This window comes from Aotus nancymaae, unplaced genomic scaffold, assembly GCF_030222135.1.
Source record: "Aotus nancymaae isolate 86718 unplaced genomic scaffold, 86718_ANA_hifiasm-v0.15.2.pri h1tg000141l, whole genome shotgun sequence".
In the NCBI taxonomy this organism is placed as follows: Eukaryota; Metazoa; Chordata; class Mammalia; order Primates; family Aotidae; genus Aotus; species Aotus nancymaae.
This window is the reverse complement of record NW_026988556.1, coordinates 1,869,308-1,892,458: the sequence shown is the minus strand read 5'-3', so window position 1 is coordinate 1,892,458 and position 23,151 is coordinate 1,869,308. Positions and strand designations below refer to the sequence as shown.

General features: G+C 37.5%; 1 protein-coding gene across 1 annotated transcript in view; it reads left to right on the top strand.

The window, feature by feature from the left end:
* The window catches only part of LOC110569221 (dynein axonemal heavy chain 6-like), a 208,451-nt gene that overhangs the window by 5,384 nt on the left and 179,916 nt on the right, over nt 1-23,151 (top strand). The window contains exons 3-6 of the mRNA XM_064371611.1: nt 1,552-1,803; nt 6,337-6,465; nt 11,453-11,566; nt 13,140-13,283. Coding sequence (XP_064227681.1) covers nt 1,552-1,803; nt 6,337-6,465; nt 11,453-11,566; nt 13,140-13,283 — 639 coding nt within the window. The remainder of the gene's footprint in view (nt 1-1,551; nt 1,804-6,336; nt 6,466-11,452; nt 11,567-13,139; nt 13,284-23,151) is intronic.

Genomic DNA, 23,151 nt, shown 5'->3' with positions numbered 1-23,151 from the left:
AGATTTATTCTAAATTTGCAGAAATATCTTTCAGAATCCTAAAGTATGGATAGAGCTAGGGCTTTTAAAGAAAATGCCTCTCTCCTTCTCTCATCTCTGCTCCTCTCTAGAACCTGGTTCTCAAAGGGGGACTCCAAATCAGCAGCAGCAGCATCACCTGAGGATGGGCTAGAAATGTACATTCTTGGGACCCACCCTAAGCGACTACAGTATTTTTATGACTTGCTAGACCTTCTGTATTTACTTGTATAACAAACCTGCACATGTACCCCTGAACTTAAAGTAAACTTGGGAGGGGCTCGGCAATCTGTTTTAACAAGCTTTCCAAGGTCATTGCAATGAAGGCTAAAGATTGAGAACTATTTCTCTAAAAGCCTCTCTGCAGTTATCTTCTCATGTTAATGACCTGTTCTGTCTCCATATGAAAGCAAATGGCCTCAGTCCTAACTATTCCTATGTTGGAGAGAAAGGCCAGACTGAGCTAAGTTCTTTAGATCACGGTTTGATGCTCCTTGGTTCAGCTTGTGGCCAGGAAGTTGGACCAAGTAGTGTGAACATGGCTGCTCCCTCTATAACCATATGACAGAGCTGGGGGTAAGGAGTTTTCCCAAAATTGTGGGATCCCTTGCCAGAAAATTAGGAAAGACAAACAATACTGTCCACTAAAAGTGAGAAACCAAAATGTAGATGTTTAGTAATCATTGGGCTGTAGTAAAATAATTTATTAAAGGATAGTGGGAATCTCACCTTAGATATGTGTTCTGAAACTGTGCAGCCAAGTCCACAGCGTGTCAATTCCTCAGGAACTGCTCTGAGATGATCACTGCCCATCACACATGCCTGGAAGCTCAGATACCTTAGCTGAACAACCTCACAGCACATGTTTTCTCAGAAAACTTTAAATATTAGCATTGTTTAATACAACTAAAGAACTAAACAGAAAGAAAGAGGAAACATTTATAAGAGCTCAGCTCTCAACAGTTTACCTCCTAACTTGATTACCTGTGTTGTAGCAATGAGTATATTTCTCATCCAGCAGGCCTTAGCAAATTTGACTATAATATTAAAATACACTCCTCCTGTGCTGACTATTCACATTTGATGTTTCATATGGTTTGGCTGCATCCCCACCCCAATTTCACCTTGAATTGAAGTCCCATGTGTCAAGGATGGGGCCAGGTGGAGATAATTGAATCATGGGGATGGTTTCCTCCATACTGTTCTTGTGGTAGTAAGTCTCATGAGATCTAATGGTTTTATAAATGGGAGTTCCCCTGCACAAATTCTTTTGCCTGCCACCATATAAGACATGCCTTTGCTTCTCCCTTGCCTTCAGCCATGATTGTGAGGCCTCCCCAGCCATGTGGAACTGTGAGTCCATTAAACCTTTCTTTTATAAATTACCCATTCTTGGGTATGTCTTTATTTAGCAACAGGAGAACAGACTAATACAGTGTTCATATGGTACAGTGGCTGTCTCGTATTAGAACAAACTTTAAGAGTATAATAGGACTCTGCTACATTTAATGAGCAAACTATGTTTCCATTTAGATTGAAAGCCTTGAAGATGAAGGGAATACAGTGATTCAAATGTACAAGCTTATTGAACAATATCAGGTGCCCACACCTCCTGAAGACTTTGCTGTTTTTGCAACTATGAAGCCATCCATTGTTGCTGTTCGGAATGCCATTGATAAAGCAGTGGGTGATAGAGAATCAAGCATTAAGCAATTTTGTGTACATTTGGGTAGTGATCTTGAAGAATTAAATAACGAAGTAAATGAAGTAAAACTGCAAGCACAGGTAAGCTAAATCAGGATTTTGTAAATAACAACATGAAAAGTTTGACTATTACATTTGTTTATTAAAGTATAATCAACAAATAAAAATTACATATATTTACAGTGTATAATGTGATGCTTTGATACATGTATACATTGTGATATTGTTAAGCTAATTAATGTGTCTGTCACCTCACATACATCATTTTTTGTGGTGAGAATAATTAAGACCAGTCTTCAAACCATTTAGAGAACACATTTAATGGATGTAGCTTTAGTTTTTGTAGTTTTGTTCTAACCAATTAACAATGTCTTTGAGCTGCTACTTAAAAATTAATGTTTCAAAATCTCTCTTTAAGTAGGAAATATATTTCAGACTATCACAAAGCATATGTATAATATTGAATTTAGTCAATTAAATTCTAGTCCTACTTGTATTTATTATTTTACAGAGTGTTTTAATGACTTGCTAGCACATATTACAGCTATTGTCACATTTTTAAGTTCGCTTAATACTTAAGTGATTAAATAATTTATACAACAAACCCCCATGACACAAATTTACTTGTATAACAAACCTGCACATATACCCCTGAACCTAAAGTAAAAGCTAAATACAAAATAAAAATAAACTTTGCAAGCATATTAGAAAATTCACCTTTAGAAAGAGACAGAGTATAAAACTGGTAACTGGTAGTGAAGAATATTTGGTTAACTTGTACCACTTTTACTATAGAAAAGATATATGGTACATTGACTCAAAAGAATACAGTACAGACTATTAAAGATTACAGTATACCTTTACATCTATTAATGTGGAAATGTAAAACAGCTCACATTGTGTGCTTCCTATTTGTCAAGCAGTGTTCTAAGGACTTCACATTGTTTTTACTTTTGTACTGAAGTACTTTTGTATTTTATTAGAGACAAAAGTGTACCTAACTTATTACTGTACAATTCAATGAATTATCTAAAAGTAAACATATCTATGTATCCACTACTCATGTCAACAACTAAAGCATTATGATACCCTAGTGTTCCCTCCTAATTGTTAATCCTTTTGTTTTGGGATCTTTGGGGTATGATTTTTCTGGCCAGAAACCTCTGTGGCTGGTGGCGCCTTTGCTCAAGTTCTTGTCCTGCATCTAGGAAGAATGAAGTATGCAGACAAGTGGAGGGTGAGCAAGATTAAGAGGAGCTTTATTCAGTGCTAGAACAGCTCAGAGGAGATTGGCAGTGGGTAGCTCCTCTCTGTGGGCAAGTTATCCCATTGAGTGTTCAGTTCTCAGCAGAGAAGAGGCTCTGGAGTGGGTGGCTCCTCTCCGCAGGCAGGTTGTCCCATCGTCTCTGCAGCTCTCAGCAGAGAGGAGGCATGGATAGGGTAGCTCCTCTCTGCAGCTGATTGTCCCAATGTATGCCCAACTCCTAGCAGAGAGGAGGCCCTAGAGTGGGTTGCTCCTCTCTGAAACTGGTAGCCCCGACATCTCTACAGGTCTCTGAAACTCTCAGCAGAGAGGGTAACTCCCCTCTGCAGCTGGTTGTCCCATTGTCTGCTCAGCTCTGGCTGAGCCCAGGGCTTTTATGTACCTCAGGGAGAGGAAGTATGCACTGATTGTCCCATGGGGGATCACGGGCAGGCTGGAAAAGGCATCACAAGTTCCCACACTGGTCTGTGGGACTGGCAGCCTGGGCCCTAGCTTTCAGGCTAGGAAGGGCCTGAAGGTGGAGCCTCACTGGGGACCCACCTCCTTCCACTCAGGAATCTGTCTACCTCCTGCTGCGGTTCATGGCATCCAGGCTGGGCCCTGACTTTGCTCCAGAATTGGAGAAGATCAGTGAAGTGCCTGTTCCCACTGCCTGGCCTCTCTCCCTTCCAAGATCAGAGTGGGGAGAGACCAGGCAGCAGTAGCAGACACAGCCAAGCCTGTGAGGGCAGGAGGGCCTTCTCATACCCTCAAAAGCACAGGGCTGACTGAGTCTGCAGTGGCAGTTTGGGTGGCTACAGCTCCCACCCCGACTTGGAAGGGTTGAGGCTCCCACTTGTCCCTAGCTCCCACTGGCTCCATGTAGCATGTAGCCCTGTCCATGCCTCCCTGCTGCAGCAGGTGTGATAGCAGTGGCAGGCCATCTGGAGTGGAAATACTATAAATTTCCAGTTTTTGAACTTCTATTATTTAAAACCATATAGTGTGCCCTTTATTTTTTTATGTTCCTAAGATTCATCCATGTTTCTATTTGTGGATGTAGTTTATTCATGTTTGTTGCTGTATAGTATTTTATTGTATTTACAATTATTCGCTTCATGGGTGACAGAAATTGGGATTATTACCATTTTGGTCAATGATGAGTAATAGTCCTAGAAACTTCTTATGTATGTTTTCATGTTTTAACTTACTTAGTTATCAAAATACTTTAGGATTTTATTATTCACATTTTACAGAAAAGGAAACTAAGGCACAGGGTTAAGTAACTTCCCAAGGGTTACACAGACATTAAATGGAGGAATCTGGATTCAAGCTTAAGTAGTCTACTTTCAATGGTTAATAGTCTGCTATTAACTGCATACCATATACTGTATTCTACACACCGCATACTGTTAATATGAATATCTATGTATAGATAGTTAGAGAAAGCACAAGTGCTAGCAAATGCTTGATGTGTAATCATGCTTTTTTTAAAATTTCTATAAAAACTTTTATTTTGGGTTCAGGGATACATGTGCAGTTTTATTATATAGGTAAACTCATATCTCAGAGGTTTGCTGTATAGGTTATTGTGTCACCCAGGTACCAGGTCTAGTACCCAATAGATATTTTTTTCTGATCTTCTCCCTCCTCCCACTCTTCACCCTCAGGTAGGTCCCAGTGTCTGCTGTTTCTGTTTGTGTCCATGTGTTCTCATCATTTAGCTTTCACTTACAAGTGAGAACATGAGATACTTGGTTTTCTGTTCCTGCATTAGTTTGCTATGAATAATGGCCTCCAGCTCCATCTATATTCCTGCAAAGGACATAATCTTGTTCTTTTTTTATGGCTTCATAGTGTTCCATGGTGTATATGTACCACATTTTCTTTATCCAGTCTTATATTCATGATCATTTAGGTTGATTCCATGTCTTTGCTATTGTTGATAGTGCTGTAATTAATATGTGCATGCAAATCATGCATTTTAAATAGCATGATGCACATACACAAAAATGAAAGCATGGGCTCATTCTAACTAGTGCTTCTTCTATAGAAGGTTTGAAATTAATTCTCTTGGGCAAAGAACTGTAAATTCATTATTTCCATAAATGACACCATCTTGCTGTCAAGACCCCCATTCCTGCTGTTGTGGGGAATTAGGGAGAAAACCTAAATGTGGCAACTGATGATAACTCAATTTATTTCAGTTTGAAACATCTGTTCCATTCTACCCGGGTCTCTTTTGGATAGATTTTAATTCAACTGAAAATTTAACTTTCTATGGGGCATTTTTTCACCTATGCCACCATCCCCTCCTACCTATTGCCCCATAAGGGAAGCTTGCATTTTTTCATGGTGCATAGATGGGAGGGACAGGTCATTTGTTCATTATGCTATCTTCTGGACCATAGCAGCTTCCAGTGCAGTTCGGCTGGGCTGCACCTGCTTGTCCCAGGTTGCTGTTAATAACTAAGGGTCTTTCCTGGTTCTTCAGGCACCATGTAGCCCCTATGCTGCAATCCATCATAGCCTACAGTCGCAAGTAATCTGTAGCTTTCTCATCCTGGCCTCAGACATCTTCTGGTCCACTAGTTCTCTCAGCAGTCCCCACTATCAGAATCAAGACACATGAAAACTTCAGGATTCCCTGCATATCATACCAAGTCACAAGACACCAGAATGCCAATATAAGCTCCTTCGTCCTGGACACATCCCTTGACTTTTTCTAATCTAGAGCATGTTGCCAGTTTGAATGCACAGCCATGCGGACTAAGACATGGAATAACTAGCCTCCGTGAGCTGTAATGGTTCTCAGATTCCTTCCATTTTCTCAGATTATCCCAAACCTAATTACATGCTTCTGCTTTGTTCTTGAACTATTCCATTCCCATTCACTGGGGTTTAAATCCTAACAGGTCAGCCATAAAACATATGTCTTTCTATTTATATTTTTCATTTTCTCTCTTCTATCACCTTAGAATACAAAGGCCTTTCAATTCCTTTATTGTACAATGGAAATTTACCTTATATCATATCCCCTTCCTTCTCTTCCCTGTTGCATTCACCTCTCCTTATCTGAAGTCACACTGGTTGAAGAAGTGTAGGAAATGAAAATAGATAAGGAGAATATATTAGATAATGTTTTAAAACAATTTTATCTCCATGGCACTTTTATACAAATCTGTACTTTTTATAATGTATATGCATTGCTTTAAAATTCAGGAAAGCAACAATTTTAAATATCATTTCTAAAAATCAAAAAGAAAAGAGAATTAAATGACTCTCTTAAAAATGTTTATTAATTCATTTAATTTAATTGGTCTTTATCAAAAAGCAGGAATGACTAACCAAAACCTGTCTTAAATTTACAGGATCCACAGATTTTAGATATCTCTGCTGACCAAGACAAAATAAGGCTCATATTGAATAATCTGCAGTCTGTTCTGGCTGACCTTCAAAAACGTGCATTTCAATATAAGTCCTATCAGAAGAATTTTAAGGTAATGACAGTTTTACACTATCTGTCTTAGAAATGTGTGCATAGAAATGGCATATATACACAAGGACTTCAATAACGTAACTGTAAACATTCAATGTTTGGACAACTATGTGCTAGTCAGTGTGCTACAAATACTCTCAGATATAAAATATGATATGTTACCTGCATTTGAAGTGTTTAAAGACTAGTACACATGAGATACCAAATATTTTTCTTATTAAAAGTAATTGTGAATTACACAAAACTTTCAGACAAGGAACTGTACTTTCTATGTTAAAATATAGGTGGATTTTTTAATGTGGTCAATTAAAACCACACTATCCTTTCTTAAGTAATATTCAGGCTTCTTTTACATTCATATGTATTTTATGATTCCATTAATATCACCTCATTAAACCTGGTTTTATGTGCCAATTTGAGAAACATGACATCCCCAGCTAAGCCAGGGACAAATGGGTGTAAAAGGGTATATTTGAGGACCAGGAGCAGTGGCTTATGCCTATAATCCCAGCACTTTGAGAGATCGAAGCAGTTGGATCACTTAAGCTCAGGAGTTGGAAACCAGCCTGGCCAACATAGTGAAACCCCATCTCTACTAAAAATATAAAAATTAGCCAGGCATGGTGGCACACACCTGTAGTCCCAGCTACTTGGGGGGCTAAAGTGGGAAGATCACTTGATCCCAGGAAGTGGAGGTTGCTGTGAGCTAAGATCGCACCACTGCACTCCAGCCTGGGTGACAGAGTGAGACCCTGTCTCCGAAAAAAAAAAAAAGGTTTATTTGAAAGACTAAAAGAGGTATTTCAAAAAACATGAAGAGAAAGGGGCAACAGATGCAGGTGTTTTGAATAGCTTTTAGATCAACAAGAAAAGAGAATAGAAAAGAAAATATTCTGTGTCAAAACTAGGGGCTCCCTAGCAAAAGGAAGATGCCATTGGTCTCCCCAAAAGTCTTGGAGGAACATGCTTGAACCCCATAGGGGAATGCACCTGTCTCTTCCAGAGCCCCAGATGGATGATCAGAAAGTGATCTGGCATGCTCTGTACTCAGGGTCCAGGGATTGGTAGAGAAATCTGAAAATAATGAACTTGATACCAGGCAATAAGGCTGGTGATACTTGAGGCAGAACAGCATCAAAGTTGTTATTCCCAGACAAGACAGGAAGGTATGTAGTAAGGAACAAGATATGGAGGAAATACTACTTGATAAAAAGCTACAACTCATCCAGGTGCGGTGGCTCACACCTGTAATCTCAGCACTTTGGGAGGCCGAGGGGGGCAAATCACGAGGTCAGGAGTTTGAGACCAGCCTGGCCGATATGGTGAAACCCCATCTCTACTAAAAATACAAAAAATTAGCTGGGCATGATGGCAGGTGCCTGTAATTCCACCTACTCAAGGGGGGCTGAGGCAGGAGAATCGGAGAATCGCTTGTACCTGACAGGCAGAGGTTGCAGTGAGCTGAGATTGCGTCACTGCACTCCAGCCCAAGTGACAGTGTAAGACTCTATCTCCAAAAAAAAAAAAAAAATGCTACAACACACATGTGAGCACTCCTTGAGTCAGAAAGAATAACATTGGTCCTGTTACCAAGATGGCAGAGTATGAAGCCCCCGCCCTTCCTTTTTCCCTTGGACGTACTGACTCAACGACCCTTGAACCAATTTCTTTTGTGAGAAATATAAAGACAAGTTGAAAGTCTCTTGCACCATGGGTAAGTATATAAGCAGTTTATTGAAGCCAGTAGAATAATTTCTAACACCCTTTCACTATAATTCCTGCCTCCAACACAGTGCTACACAATTAGGAGGAAGTTCTTAGCTTCTTCCTGGGGAGGGAGAGAAAAACAAACTGGATGGAATATATGGCATGCTGACATTTTAGGGGTCTGCCTGAGAGATTGGTTTCTCTCTTTCCTGAATTTGGTTATGGACAGGAAAGGACCCCAGGTTGGAAGCCACTGAGAACAAAAGCAATAGTTTGGACCAGTTTGTACTCACTAGCCATTAACACCCCTCCCCCGACCCCTGACTAAGTACAGAGTAAACAAGCAAGAACTCCCAAATCTCAGCTTCTACCTGGACAAGGAAAGATTTGAAGTGGCTGTCCAATGTTGTACATTATCAGGGGACTGCTCAAGGGACACACTTCTGTATCACCTGTCTTGGAGTAGTGACAGGATCCAGCATTTTCTAGATGTCTTATATGTAGAAAACCCTAAGATTCTAGGGGGAAAAAAATTAAAACTAATAAATAAACTCAGCAAAGTTGTAGAATACAAAATCAACCTACATAAATTAGTTGCATTTCTATATATTAACAACAAACAATCCAAAAGATAAAGGAAACAATTTATAATAGCATCAAAAAATAGCATGCCATTTATAACAGCATCAAAAATAATAATAATAAAGTAGAAATAAATTTAACCTAGGAGGTAAAAGACTCACACACTGAAAACTAAAAACCTATGATGAAAGAATACACAAATAAATGGAGAGATATCCCATGTTCATTGATTAGAAGACAATATTGTTAAAATACCTATACTACCCAAAGTGACCTATACATTCAATGCAATCCCTATCAAATTCCCAGTGACATTTTTTACAGAAATATTAAAAACAAATCCTAAAATTTATAGGGAACACAGAAGATCTCAAGTACCCAAAACAATCTTGAGAAACAAGAAAAAAGCTGGAGGGCTCACATTTCTTGATCTAAAAACATATTACAAAGCTATAGTAATTAAAATAGTATGGTACCAGCATACATTCAGACATATAGACCAATGAAACAGAATGGAAAGCCCGAAAATAAATCAACAAATATAGTCAACTCATCTTTGGCAAAGGTGCCAAAAATACACAACAGGGAAAGGATAGTCTTTTCAACAAATAGTGTTAAGGAACTGGATAGTCACATGCAAAAGAATGAAGCTGAACCCGTATACAAAAATCAACTCAAAATGAATGTATTAAATATTTAAACAAAAGACCTAAAACTATAAAATTCCTAGAAGTAATTGTAGGGGAAATTTCATGAATTTTATGACATTGGCCTTGGCTGTGATTTCTTGGATGTGACACCAAAAACCAATGCAACAAAAACAAAAATAGTCAAATGGAACTACATCAAACTAAAGAACTTCTGCAAAGCAAAGGGAACAATCAACAGAGTAAACAGGCAAATACAGAATGTGAGAAAATATTTGCAAATTATATACTTGATAAGAGGTTATCATCCAAACTCCTTATATATAAGGAACTCCTATAACTCAGCCAAAAAAGCAAATAACCCAAATTTTTTAATGGACAAAGGACGTGAATGAATATTTCTCTAGAGAAGACATACAAATGGCCAACATCATGTGAAAAGACACTCAACATCAATAATCATCAGGGAAATTAAAATCAAACCACAAGAAGGTATCACCTCACATCTGTTAGAATGACCATTATAAAAATAAAATGAATGACAAATGTTGGCAAGGATGTGAAGAAATTGAATCCTTTACACTGTAGATAAGAATGTAAAATGGTACAAACACTATGGAAAAGAGCATGGTGGTTACTCAAAAATTAAAAATAGAACTACCATATGACCCAATGATCCCATTTATGGACATATATCCCAAATAATTGAATCAGGCTCTTGAAGATATATTTTCACTCCCATGTTCATTGAAGCATTGTTCTCAATAGCCAAGATATGGAAACAACCTACATGTCCATCAGCAGATGAATGGATAAAGATAATGTGGTATCTACATAAAATAGAATTTTACTCCATCTCACAAAAGGAGAAAATCCTGTTATGCCACAGCATAGATGAACCTGGAGGACATTATGCTTAGTGAAATAAGCCAGCTACAAAGGCTGCATGATCTCATTTATATGAGATATCTAAAGTAGTCAAACTCATATAAGCAGAAGTAGAATGGTGGTTTCCAGAGGCTGGGAGGAAGGGGAAATGAGGAGCTGTTCTATGTGTATAAAGTTTCAGTTATACAAGGTGAAAAAGTACTAGAAAAAGTACGTTAAATAACTTTGTTAACATTGTTATCATTATCATTACTGTACTTTACACTTAAAAATTTGTTAAAAGAATAGATCTCATGTAATGTAGTTTTTACCACCAGAAGAAAAAATTAGTTAAAAAATAAATTTTTAGAAAACACAGAACCTGAAATAGAAGTGTGTCTTTCTCCTTCCATCTTCCATGACTGATTCCTTCCTGATTGCCTCTGATCTAGCCTGCCTTCTGTGGCTCTCAATTATTTGGAGAATAGGAGTGAAAGCCTAACTGATCTAGGTTACAGGAAATCATTTGCAATTCTTAATGGAAAATAAGACTAAATTCCTAATGTCAAAGCCCAAAAATTTCTGTGCAACCAACTCCCTGAAGGTTTCCCCACCGTTGAGCCAAGGCAGTCTTAAAACACTTCTCATGAAAACACCTTCTTCAGATTTTCTTGCATCCTTCTTCTCCATAAGGTTCGTATACAATCCATGGTTAGAAAAAAGTAAGAAACCACACTGTCCTCTCCATCTTAAACTTCACCGTCTTCCCCACCGGCTACCGCACAGTCATTTCCTCTTATGCCATTTAAGTACAGAAACCTAACAGAAATCGGTGCCTCTAAAGACTCATCTGCTTTCCCTAGAAGGTCTAGCACAAATGTGCATGTATAATCCAACTCAAAGAAGAATGCCTATGTTACTCTTATAATATTTATGTCTTTGGAAAATATTTAAGTCCTAAGGAAATACCAGGAGTTATATTTTGTTACTCTAATGGAAATTGTAACATGTGGGGTTTTATGGAGTTTTTTTTTTTCGTTTGTTTCTAGTGCTCCTTTTCTTAACCCATTTAAGCCTTACATTCTGCCAAGTAATCACTGTACCAAGAATTACTAATAGGAGACTAGCATATGATCATTATATCTGAAAACTAAATTGCACATTTTGTTTACTACATTTTTATAGGTAGAAGTGTCCAAGTTTGAAGCTTTGGAAGAAGTTAGTGCTGAACTGGAGCTCAAACAATTGCTCTGGGATTCTTTCTCTGAATGGGATGAACTCCAACAAGAATGGTTAAAGGTAGGGGAAAAAAAAGCCTTCAGTTCTTAAATTATTTTTATATGAATTAATCTTAAATTCTTATAATTTGAATTATAACTTTTAACAATCTGGTGCTTTTCTTAATGTCAGTAAATATGCAATGGTATCATTTTCTGAGAATATTTATAAACTTTCCAGTGAAAATCATAAAGGTCCTTATGTCACTGTATGCTACAGAGCAGAAAGTATTCTTGTAAGCCAGGCTTCTCAGGTCCTTCATGTTAGAAGGCTACATAGTGGAAGTATCAACGGAACATGCTGTGTGACATTTAATCACTTTGTGGCTTCCAAACAGTGTTGTCATCATACGCTCCAGTGTTCTTAAGGATTGTAGCATTTTATTTGTGATCTACACACTTTAGGTTTCTGTTTTTGTTGTCCTTTAAAAAAGGAAGCCATTTTGTTCACTGTAATGGAATAGAGTGATAAAATCTAGGATCTTCCTTTGAGAGCTCAGTAGTAAACTTTTTAAATTAGCCAAATATCAACAGCCATCATAGAGTTTTGTTTCTAGGATCTACCCTATATTCAATCTTAACAAGGGTCAACTCTCTACGAGGCAAAATAGATGGCCACCTATATTTTCATGTGTGGTATGGACATGTTAGAAATACTATCAACTTTACAAATATTGTTTTACACTTCTTATTCATCCTACCTATGCTGATGCCTATAATTAGAAGCCACATGGATTGGTTAAAAAACAGTAACATGGTAAAATATGTTTCAGATAATGTTCTAGTTGCTGGGAGTGCCAGTGGAGAATAAGAAGAACAAAGTTCAAACATAGAACTTACCTTTTGGTGGAGAAAATAGAAAACAAACAAACAAAAACAAACGCATGCTGTAACATCAGTTTTAAGTGCTCTCCTTTAACTCATTTGTCACTTATCTCAGCAGTAAAAAAATATTCTTAAGAAGAAGCAGCTTAGAGAATTTTCTGATTACCACTGTGGATTAGAGCAGTGACTTCCAATGTAGGATGCATTCACCCTAGGAAATACACAAGAAAATCCATTAGGGAGCAGAAGGAAAATGAATTTACGAAAAAAGAAAAATGAAGGTTTACAAATTTTCTGCTGCCATCAGTGTACATGTATGGCTATCTATCATGTCAATATATGTGTATACATATATGTTTACATAATGAGAAAAATAATTATAGATCTATAAGTATATTGTGGTACATCTTTAAAATATTTATGTTAAACAGGTGCATAATCAAATAATAGAAGACTACTAGGTGAGAAATTTCTGGTTAGCAAGAGCAAAAAATTAGCTACTTGTCTCCTTCGAGGACTTTATGAATATTAATCCTCAGAAATAAATTGCAGAGACTGCAATACTATATTTGATGATGTGGGAGACAAGAACATGAAAGAAATAAACAGGTGATGCTGGATATATAATATTTTTAGCAATTTAATAGGTAAAGCCATTTCCAAAAATATAGTGTAGATTTGGATTAACTTTTTTAAATTTTTTTAGTATTTCAAACTTGACTTTGATTTTATGTTTTAACTTGTTTTGCTTTGTTTTAAATTTTTCATAGTCCAAATTTGATTGCCTGGATCCAGAAGTTCTCAATGGTCAAGTTTCTAAATATGCTAAATTTGTGTCTCTACTGGAAAAAGGTTTGCCACCCAACAGTGTAGTGCCCCAGCTCAAATACAAGGTGGAAACCATGAAAGAAAAGGTAAGGTTGATAGAAATTATTTCAAAAACTCTTGGCCAGTTGGTTATTAATTGATGCTAATGAGACCAAAATCAGGAATTATTCCCTGATTAAATTAGTCAGCTCTGCAGACAGAAAAAAACAATAGTCAAATTCATTTTTTTTGCAGTGGCACAGGCTGCATCCCTGTCTTCAGTTGGCCAAATCATGCAGTTGAATACTGTGGTTAGAAGGGGCATTCAGAGTGTTTCCCAAGTGTTAGGGGAAATAGTGCAGGAATAGGTTGTAGTTGTACTAAGATACTGATCCACTCAAACCCTTAGGGAGCTAGTTGAGGCTGGGGTAAACTTGTCCAATCCACCTTGTCCATTTGCATAACTGCACCACATAACTATGCCATTTTCCAGATGTGCTATGATGTGAAGAAAGTTGGGAAACCAGGCTCCAGGTGTACAGGGCTGGCTCTTTGAAACCAACTCAGCTAAGCCAGTGCTTGAAATGGTTAACAAAAAGGGATATGATTTTAGTTTTTTAAACAATTTTAGGGTATTTTGTTGTTGTTGTTTTGTTTGTTTTTTGAGATGGAGTTTCACTCTTGTTGCCCAGGCTGGAATGCAGTGACACAGTCTCGTCTCACTGCAATTTCTGCCTCCTGGGTCTGAAAGATTCTCCTCCTTCAGCCTCCCGAGTAGCTGGGATTACAGGCACCCACCACCACGCCTGGCTAATTTTTTGTATTTTTCTTGGTTGAGACAGGGTTTCACCATGTTGGTCAGGCTGGTCTCAAAATCCTGACCTCAGATGATCCCCACCTCAGCCTCCCGAATTGCTGGGATTAGAGGCATGAGCCACCACACCTGGGCAATTTTAGTTTTTTTATTTTTTTGTTTTTTAAAGATGAAATCAAGAACTAAAAAGATGTGGAAAAGAAAAGTAAGTAAAGCTTCAGACACAATGGGAAGAAAATTTTCCACCTTGAAAAGAGCATTATTTGCACAATATTTTTTCCCCTTTAGCTTACAATATCTAGTCAAAACACTTCCCAAGTTGTTTAAGTCAGCTTCTTTCTTCTTTATTGCCTTTAGTGTGATTGTATCTTGCAATAATAAACACATTTATTTGTTATAGTTTGCATTCCAACTTGGGTTCCCTTGAAATCCTGGTTTATATATTTTTTTAACTTGAATACAGTAGAGGTCACTTTTTGTGGCATACAGTTCTGTGAGTTTTTAGAAATGAGTAATGTATCTAATACAACAATCCCATACAGAACAATTTCATTACCCAAATAATTTGTTTGTGTTGTCCCTTTGTAGTTAGCCTTTCTCTTTATCACAATTCCAGACAACCACTGATCTGTCTTCTGTCTTCTATAGTTTTTCCTTTTACAGAATGTTATCTAAATGAAATAATACAATATGCAGCCTTTTGGGTCTGGCTTCATTCACTCAGCAAAATGCATTTAAGATCCCTCTATGTGATTGTACCCAAAATATATAACATACTCTTACAAATAAAAAGACAAATAACCCTTTAAAATGGGCAAAGGATTTGAATACACCTTTCCGCAAAGAAGACACATGAAAAGATACTGAACACCATTAGTTATTAGGGAAATGCAAATCAAAGCCACAATGAGATAGCACTTCACACTCCCTAGGATGGCTATGATCAAAGAGACAGATTATATAGGAATAAGTATTGTATGGAATATGCAGAAATTAGAACTTTCACATGTTGCTGGTAGGATTGTAAGGTGGTACAGCCACTTTGGAAAATAGTCTGGCGTTTGCTCAAGATGTAAAATATAGACCTACCATATTACCAAGTAATTCTGCTTCTAGATAGATGTCCAAGATTATTGAAAGCATGTATTCACACAGAAACTTCAATACAAATGTTCATAGCAGCCTTGTTCATAATAGCCAAAAGTGAGAAAAAAAACAAATTTCCATCAATTAATAACATGGAGAAATAAAATGTGGCACATCTATATGATGAAATTTTATTCAGTAGCAAAATGAAATTAAGTCATATGTGCAACAGAATAGACAAACGTTAAAAACATGATGCTAGGCTGGGTGCAGTGACCAATACTTTGGAAGGCAAGGTGGGAGGATCACTTGAGCCCAGGAGTTCAAGACCAGCCTGTACATCATAGTGGGACCTAGTGTCTGCAAAAATTAAGATAAAAAATTTAAAATCATAATGCAAAGTAAAAGAAGCCAGTCACACAAAAAAAGGCCAGATAGCATATGTCATTTATATGAAATGTCCAGAATAGAGAAATCTATAGTGACAAAATAAACTCATGGTTACCAGGCACTATGGGGAGGAAGAAATAGGAGTGACTGCTTATGGGACCTAATGAGTATGGAGTTTCCTTTTGGGGTGATGACATGTTCTAAAATCAGATAGAGGTGATAGTAGCATAACTCTGTGAATTATAATTTTTTAAGAAAAAGAGGAGAGAGATCCAAGATGGCTGATCACTAGCAGCTCGGGATCATATTTCCCAGTGAAAGCACAGAGAATGAGAGGACACCACACTTTCAGACGAATTTTTGTTGCTCATGGACCAAGAGATTCCCAGCGAAGGAGCCCCACGGGTCGCCACGGCGACTCTTGTGGCCGGCGCGGCGGTTTTGTTGGCGCCTCAGCGTGGCAGTTCTTGGTGCAGAGTCTGGAGATTCCTGGACAGAAAAGCACCATCAATCTTAACACCGCTGTTTTGGCCGGTACAGTGGATTGCTCAGATTTCAGCCCTGGGAATCAACAAGTTGGACGTCCGCTCAGAGACCTAGTTAGAAAGTCGGTAATTACAAAGACTACAGAGGGATAAATATATAATGAAGGGAAGAAACCAGCCTAAAAAGGCAGAGAATACTCAAAATCAGAATGCCTCTCCCTCTACAGAGGATCGCAGTTCCTCATCAGCAACGGAACAAGGCTTAATGGAGAATGAGTGTGTTCCATTATCAGAAGCAGGTTTCAAAAGGTGGGTGATAAGAAACTTCTGTGAATTAAAAGAACTTGTTCTAACCCAATGCAAAGAAACTAAGAACCTTGAAAAAAGGTTTGACAAAATGCTAACGAGAATGGACAGTTTAGAGAGGAATATAAGTGAATTGATGGAGCTGAAAAACACAACACAAGAACTTCACGAAGTATGCACAAGTTTTAACAGTCAAATTGATCAAGCAGAAGAAAGGATATCAGAGGTTGAGTACCAGCTCAGTGAAATGAAATGAGAAGACAAGATTGCAGAAAAAAGGATAAAAAGGAATGAGCAAAGTCTCCAGGAAATATGGGACTATGTGAAAAGACCTAATTTACATTTGATAGGTGTACCTGAATGTGACGAAGAGAATGAATCCAAGTTGGAAAATACTCTTCAGGATATCATTCAGGAAAACTTTCCCAACCTAGTAAGGCAGGACAATATTCAACTCCAGGTAATACAGAGAACACCACAAAGATATTCCTCAAGAAGACCAACCCCAAGGCACATAATCGTCAGATTCATTAGGGTTGAAATGAAGAAGAAAATACTAAGGGCAGCCAGAGAGAAAGGTCAGGTTACCCACAAAGGGAAACCTATCAGACTTACAGCAGATCTCTCAGCAGAAACCCTACAAGCCAGAAAAGAGCGGGGACCAATATTTAACATCCTTAAAGAAGAGAACTTTCAACCCAGAATTTCCTATCCAGCCAAACTAAGCTTTACAAGCGAAGGAAAAATTAAATCTTTTGCGAACAAGCAAGTACTTAGAGATTTCACCACCACCAGGCCTGCTTTACAAGAGCTTCTGAAAGAAGCACTATACATATAAAGGAACAACCAATATCAGCCTTTCCAAAAATATATAAAAAAGCAAAGAGCATCAACACAAAGAAAAATTTACACCAACTAATGGGCAAAACAACCAGCTAGCATCAAATGGCAGTATTAAAATCGTATATATTCAAATTAGACAAAAAGCCAAAACCCATCAGTATGCTGCATCCGATCCATCTCACATGCAACGATACACAAAGACTCAAAACAAAGGGATGGAGGAAGATTTACCAACCAAACAGAGAGTAAAAATAAACAAATAAATAAAAAGTCGGAGATGCAATTTTCACCTCTGATAAAATAGACTTTAAAGCAATAAAGATCAAAAGAGGCAAAGAAGGACATTACATAATGGCAAAAGGATCAATGTAACAAGAAGAGCTAACGATTCTATAGATCAATGAGACAGAAAATTAACAAGGACATCCAGGACTTGAACTCAGACCCGGAACAAGTAAACTTAATAAACATTTATAGAACTCTCCACTTTAAATACACAAAATGCACATTACCACCTCACACCTATTCCAAAAGAGACTACATAATTGGAAGTAAATCACTCCTCAGTAATCGCATAGCCTTTTCATAGGTTTAAATGAAATATTGGTTGGCTGTTTGTTATTTTCTTCCCTTATTCCTTCCTGTCTACATCATTAAGTATAATTATTGGTATAAAAGAGGTTTTCAATACCCTTTTCTAAAATGCATTCTAGCCTGGGCAAGAAAGCAGTACTCCCATTCTCTCTCTCTCTTTCTCTTCCTTTTTCTTCCTCTTCTTCATTCTTTTTTTTTCTTTCTTTCTTTCTTTCTTCCTTAAAAAAAAAAAAAGAAAGAAAAAAGATTCTTCCTTGTTGTCATGTGAAGCAATAGTTCATTTCTTGCTTTTTTAAAATTATACTTTAGCCGGGTGCGGTGGCTCACGCCTGTAATCCCAGCACTTTGGGATTGTTGACATCCTGGTCAACATGGTGAAACCCCGTCTCTACTAAAAATACAAAAAATTAGCTGGGCATGGTGACGTGTGCCTGCAATCCCAGCTACTCAGGAGGCTGAGGCAGGAGAATTGCCTGAACCCAGGAGGCAGAGGTTGCAGTGAGCCGAGATCGCGCCATTGCACTCCAACCTGGGTAACAAGAGCAAAACTCAGTCTCAAAAAATATATATATATATTATACTTTAAGTTCTGGGATACCTGTGCAGAACATGCAAGTTCGTTACATAGGTATACATGTGCCATGGTGGTTTGCTGCACCCATCAACCTATCATCTACGTTAGGTATTTCTACTAATGCTATCCCTCTCCTTGTCCCCCACCCGCCAGCAGGTCCCAGTATGTGATGTTCCCCTCCCTGTGTCCATGTGTTCTCATTGTTTGACTCCCACTTATGAGTGAGAATATGCGGTGTTTGGTTTTCTATTCCTGTGTTAGTTTGCTGAGAATGATGGTTTCCAGCTTCATCCATGTGCCTGAAAAGGACATTAACTCATCCTTTTTTATGGCTGCATAGTATTCCATGGTGTATATGTACCACATTTTCTTTATCCAGTCTATCATTGATGGGCATTTTGTTTGGTTCCAAGTCTTTGCTATTGTGAACAGTACTGCAATAAACGTATGCGTGCATGTGTCTTTATAGTAGAATGATTTATAATCCTTTGGGTATATACCCAGTAATAGGATTGCTGGGTCAAATGGTATTTCTAGTTCTAGATCCTTAAGGAATTGTCACACTGTCTTCCACAATGGTTGAGCTAACTTAATGCTACCACCAACAGCGTAAAAGCATTCCTATTTCTCCACATCCTCTCCAGCATCTGTGACAGAATGAGACAGGATCTCACTGTGTTGCTCATGCTGATCTTGAACTCCTGGGCTCAAGTGATCCTTCTGCTTCAGCCTCTCAAAGTGTTGGAATCACAGGCCTGAGCTATCACGCCCAGCCAGTTCATTTATTTTTATTTCCGTATTTCATTATATAGATAGATCATAGTTTATTTATTCATTCACTTGATGAAAGATATCTGTGTTCTGTCTCACTTTGTAGTGATTATTAATAAAACTGCTATAAACTTTCATGTACAACTTTTTGTTTTGTGTGAACATGAGTTTTCTATTAACTTGAGTAAATAACTAGAAATAGGATTATTAGATTGCTCTTTCCGTATTGTATTATCTGAAAGGAAGTTACTATGCACAGCCATACGTAAGGGATGGAAATTTATGTTCCACCTCCTAAAAGCATTGACACCCCGGTAACAATAAGCATAATTTGTATCTAGATTTTCATTTTTATTACTATTAAATTGTGTCAGGAAGTATACAAGATGAGCCTGGAGCATCTTGAAGTGACAGGAAGTAAGAAAGGCTCAAAAAACAAAATCATGGGAGAATATCAAAAGGGCAAAGAAGTCTCGATGGCCAAAGCCTTAATAATTTCAGGCGAAAAAAATCTAATATTGTATTATAGCCCAAGTTATAAAATAAATATCCATGAATTCATACTGATACAAATAAATGATTGAATGAATGAATGAATCATTTTATGATGTTACTGCCACCTCAAGATAGTGGTGCTTCATTTAATTTGATGCTCTGTTGTTGGAAGTGTGCACATTTTGTATTGTTATTTCTTTTTGAGGAATTGATCCTTTCATCATTTATGAATTGTCTCTCTTTATCTCTGATAAGATTCCTTTCTAACATTTACATTATCTGAAATTAATATAGCTAGTTCAGCTTTCTTTCAGTGTTCATATGATATGGCTTTCTCCATTTTTACTTTTATATGTGTTTTTATATTTAAAATAGATTTTTTTAGATAGCATACAATTGACTTCTTTTTTTTAATCCAATATTCTTAGTCTCTTAACATGTGTGTGTAGACCATTCACATTTTAAGTCATTATATCTATAGTCGTATTGATTCTACCACCTTGCCAGCTGTTTTGGTCTACTGGTTCTTTGTTTCTTTTTCTCTCTTTTTGTGCCTTCTTTTAATTTAATTGCATATTTTATTATTTCATTTTATCTTCTCAATGAAATTATTCATACTTTTTATACAATTTTTAGAAAATTGTTTAAAATTGTTATTCTAGGCTTAAAATATAAATTTATAATTAAATCAACCTTCAAATATTTTACTATTTTACATGTAGTGTAAAGACCTTATAATAGTATACACCCAATTAATTCCTCCATACATTCTTTGTGGTGATGTTGTTAGGTCTATACTTATATATACTATAAATATAACTCATTTTTACTATTTTTGCTCCAGACAGTTACCTTTTGGAGCAATAAAAATAAGAAGGAAAATGAATTTTACTTTACATGTATTCCATTTCCAATGTTCTTTATTGCTTTGTGTGGATCTAAGTTTCTGACTCATAACATGTTCATTCTGCCTAAAGAATATCCTTTAATATTTCTAATAGAGTAAGTATGGTAATAATTAATTCCCTCAGTTTTTATTTTGAAGAAGTCTTTATCCTTTAGTTTTGAATGATATTTTCACTGGGTATATAATTCTGAGCCAACAGTTTTTGTTTCTGTTTTTCCTTCAGTAATTTGGAGGTACTCTTTTCTTGTTTGCATGATTTTGGACAAGCAGTCTGCTGTAGTTTTAAATTCTTTTTTTTTTTTTTCTTAGAAAGAGAGAGAAAGAGAAAGGGGGAGAGAGAACAGGAGTCTTGCTCTATTGCCCAGGCTGGAATGCAATCTAAAAATAGGTATCAAAAACCTGTTTTTTGCTGATAATTGTGCTTAACAGCGGAGACAGGAAGGAATAAGAGAAGAAAATAACAAACAGCCAACCAATATTTCATTTAAGTCTGTGAAATGCTATGCAAACGCTGAAGAGTGATTTACTTCCAATTATGTGGTCACTTTCAAAATAGGTGTAAGGTGATACTGAGAAAAATGTATGTTCTGTGGACCTGGGGTGAAGAATTCTATAAATATTCACTGAGTTTACTTGTTCCAGGTCTGAGTTCTAATCATAGATGTCCCTGTTAATTTTCTATCTTGTTGATCTGTCAAATATTAACAATATGATGTCAAAGTCTCCCGATATTATTGTGCGGGAGTCCAAGTCTCTTTATAAGTCATTAAGAACTTGTCTTACACCCGTGTGGCGATTCCTCAAGGACCTAGAAATAGAAATTCCATTTGACCCAGCAATCCCATTACTGGGTATATATCCAAAGGATTATAAATCGTTCTACTATAAGGACACATGCACACGAATGTTCATTGCAGCACAGTTTACAATAGCAAAGACCTGGAACCAACCCAAATGCCCATCGATGATAGACTGGACAGGGAAAATGTGGCACATATACACCATGGAATATTATGCAGCCATCAAAAACGATGAGTTCGCGTCCTTTGTAGGGACATGGATGAACCTGGAAACCATCATTCTCAGCAAACTGACACAAGAACAGAAAATCAAACACCACATGTTCTCACTCATAGGTGGGTGTTGAACAATGAGAACACATGGACACAGGGAGGGGAGCACTATACACTGGGGTCTGTTGGGGGGGAGAGGGGCGGATAGAGGGGGGCAGGGAGTTGGGGAGGGATAGCATGGGGAGAAATGCCAGATATAGGTGAAGGGGAGGAAGGCAGCAAATCACACTGTCACATATGTACCTATGCAACAACCTTGCATGTTTTTCACATGTACCCCAAAACCTAAAATGCAATAAAAAAAAAAAAAAAAATAAATAAATAAATAAATAAATAAAACATAAAAAAAAAAAAAAGAACTTGTCTTATGTATCTGGGTGTTCCTATATTGGGTGTATATATATTTATGATCATTGACTCCTGTTGTTGCATTGATCCTTTTACCATTATGTAATGTCCTTCTTTGTTTCTTTTAGTCTTTGTTACTGTTAAAGTCTATTTTGTCAGAGACGAAAGTTACAACTGGTTTTTTTTTTTTTTATTGCATTTTAGGTTTGGGGGTACCTGTGAAAAACATGCAAGATTATTGCATAGGTGCATACGTGGCAGTGTGATTTGCTGCCTTCCTCCCCTTCGCCTATATCTGGCATTTCTCCCCATGCTATCCCTCCCCAACTCCCCACCCCCCCCACTGTCTCCCCCACTCCCCCCAACAGACCCCAGTATATAGTGCTCCCCTCCCTGTGTCCATGTGTTCTCATTGTTCAACACTCTCCTATGAGTGAGAACATGCGGTGTTTGATTTTGTGTTCTTGTGTCAGTTTGCTGAGAATGATGGTTTCCAGGTTCATCCATGTCCCTACAAAGGACGCGAACTCATCGTTTTTGATGGCTGCATAATATTCCATGGTGTATATGTGCCACATTTTCCCTGTCCAGTCTATCATCGATGGGCATTTGGGTTGGTTCCAGGTCTTTGCTATTGTAAACTGTGCTGCAATGAACATTTGTGTGCATGTGTCCTTATAGTAGAACGATTTATAATCCTTTGGATATATGCCCAGTAATGGGATTGCTGGGTCAAATGGAATTTCTATTTCTAGGTCCTTGAGGAATCGCCACACTGTCTTCTACAATGGTTGAACTAATTTACACTCCCACCAACGGTGTAAAAGTGTTCCTATTTCTCCACATCCTCTCCAGCATCTGTTGTCTCCAGAGTTTTTAATGATCGCCATTCTAACTGGCGTGAGATGGTATCTCAATGTAGTTTTGATTTGCATTTCTCTAATGACCAGTGATGATGAGCATTTTTACATATGCTTGCTGGCCTCATGTATGTCTTCTTTTGTAAAGTATCTGTTCATATCCCTCGCCCACTTTTGAATGGGCTTGTGTGTTTTTTTCTTGTAAATCTGTTTTAGCTCATTGTAAATCTGGATATCAGCCCTTTGTCAGACGGGTAGGCAGCAAAAATTTTTTCCCATTCTGTTGGTTGCCGATTCACTCTATTGACTGTTTCTTTTGCCGTGCAGAAGCTGTGGAGTTTGATTAGGTCCCATTTGTCTATTTTGGCTTTTGTTGCCAATGCTTTTGGTGTTTTGGTCATAAAGTCCTTGCCTACGCCTATGTCCTGA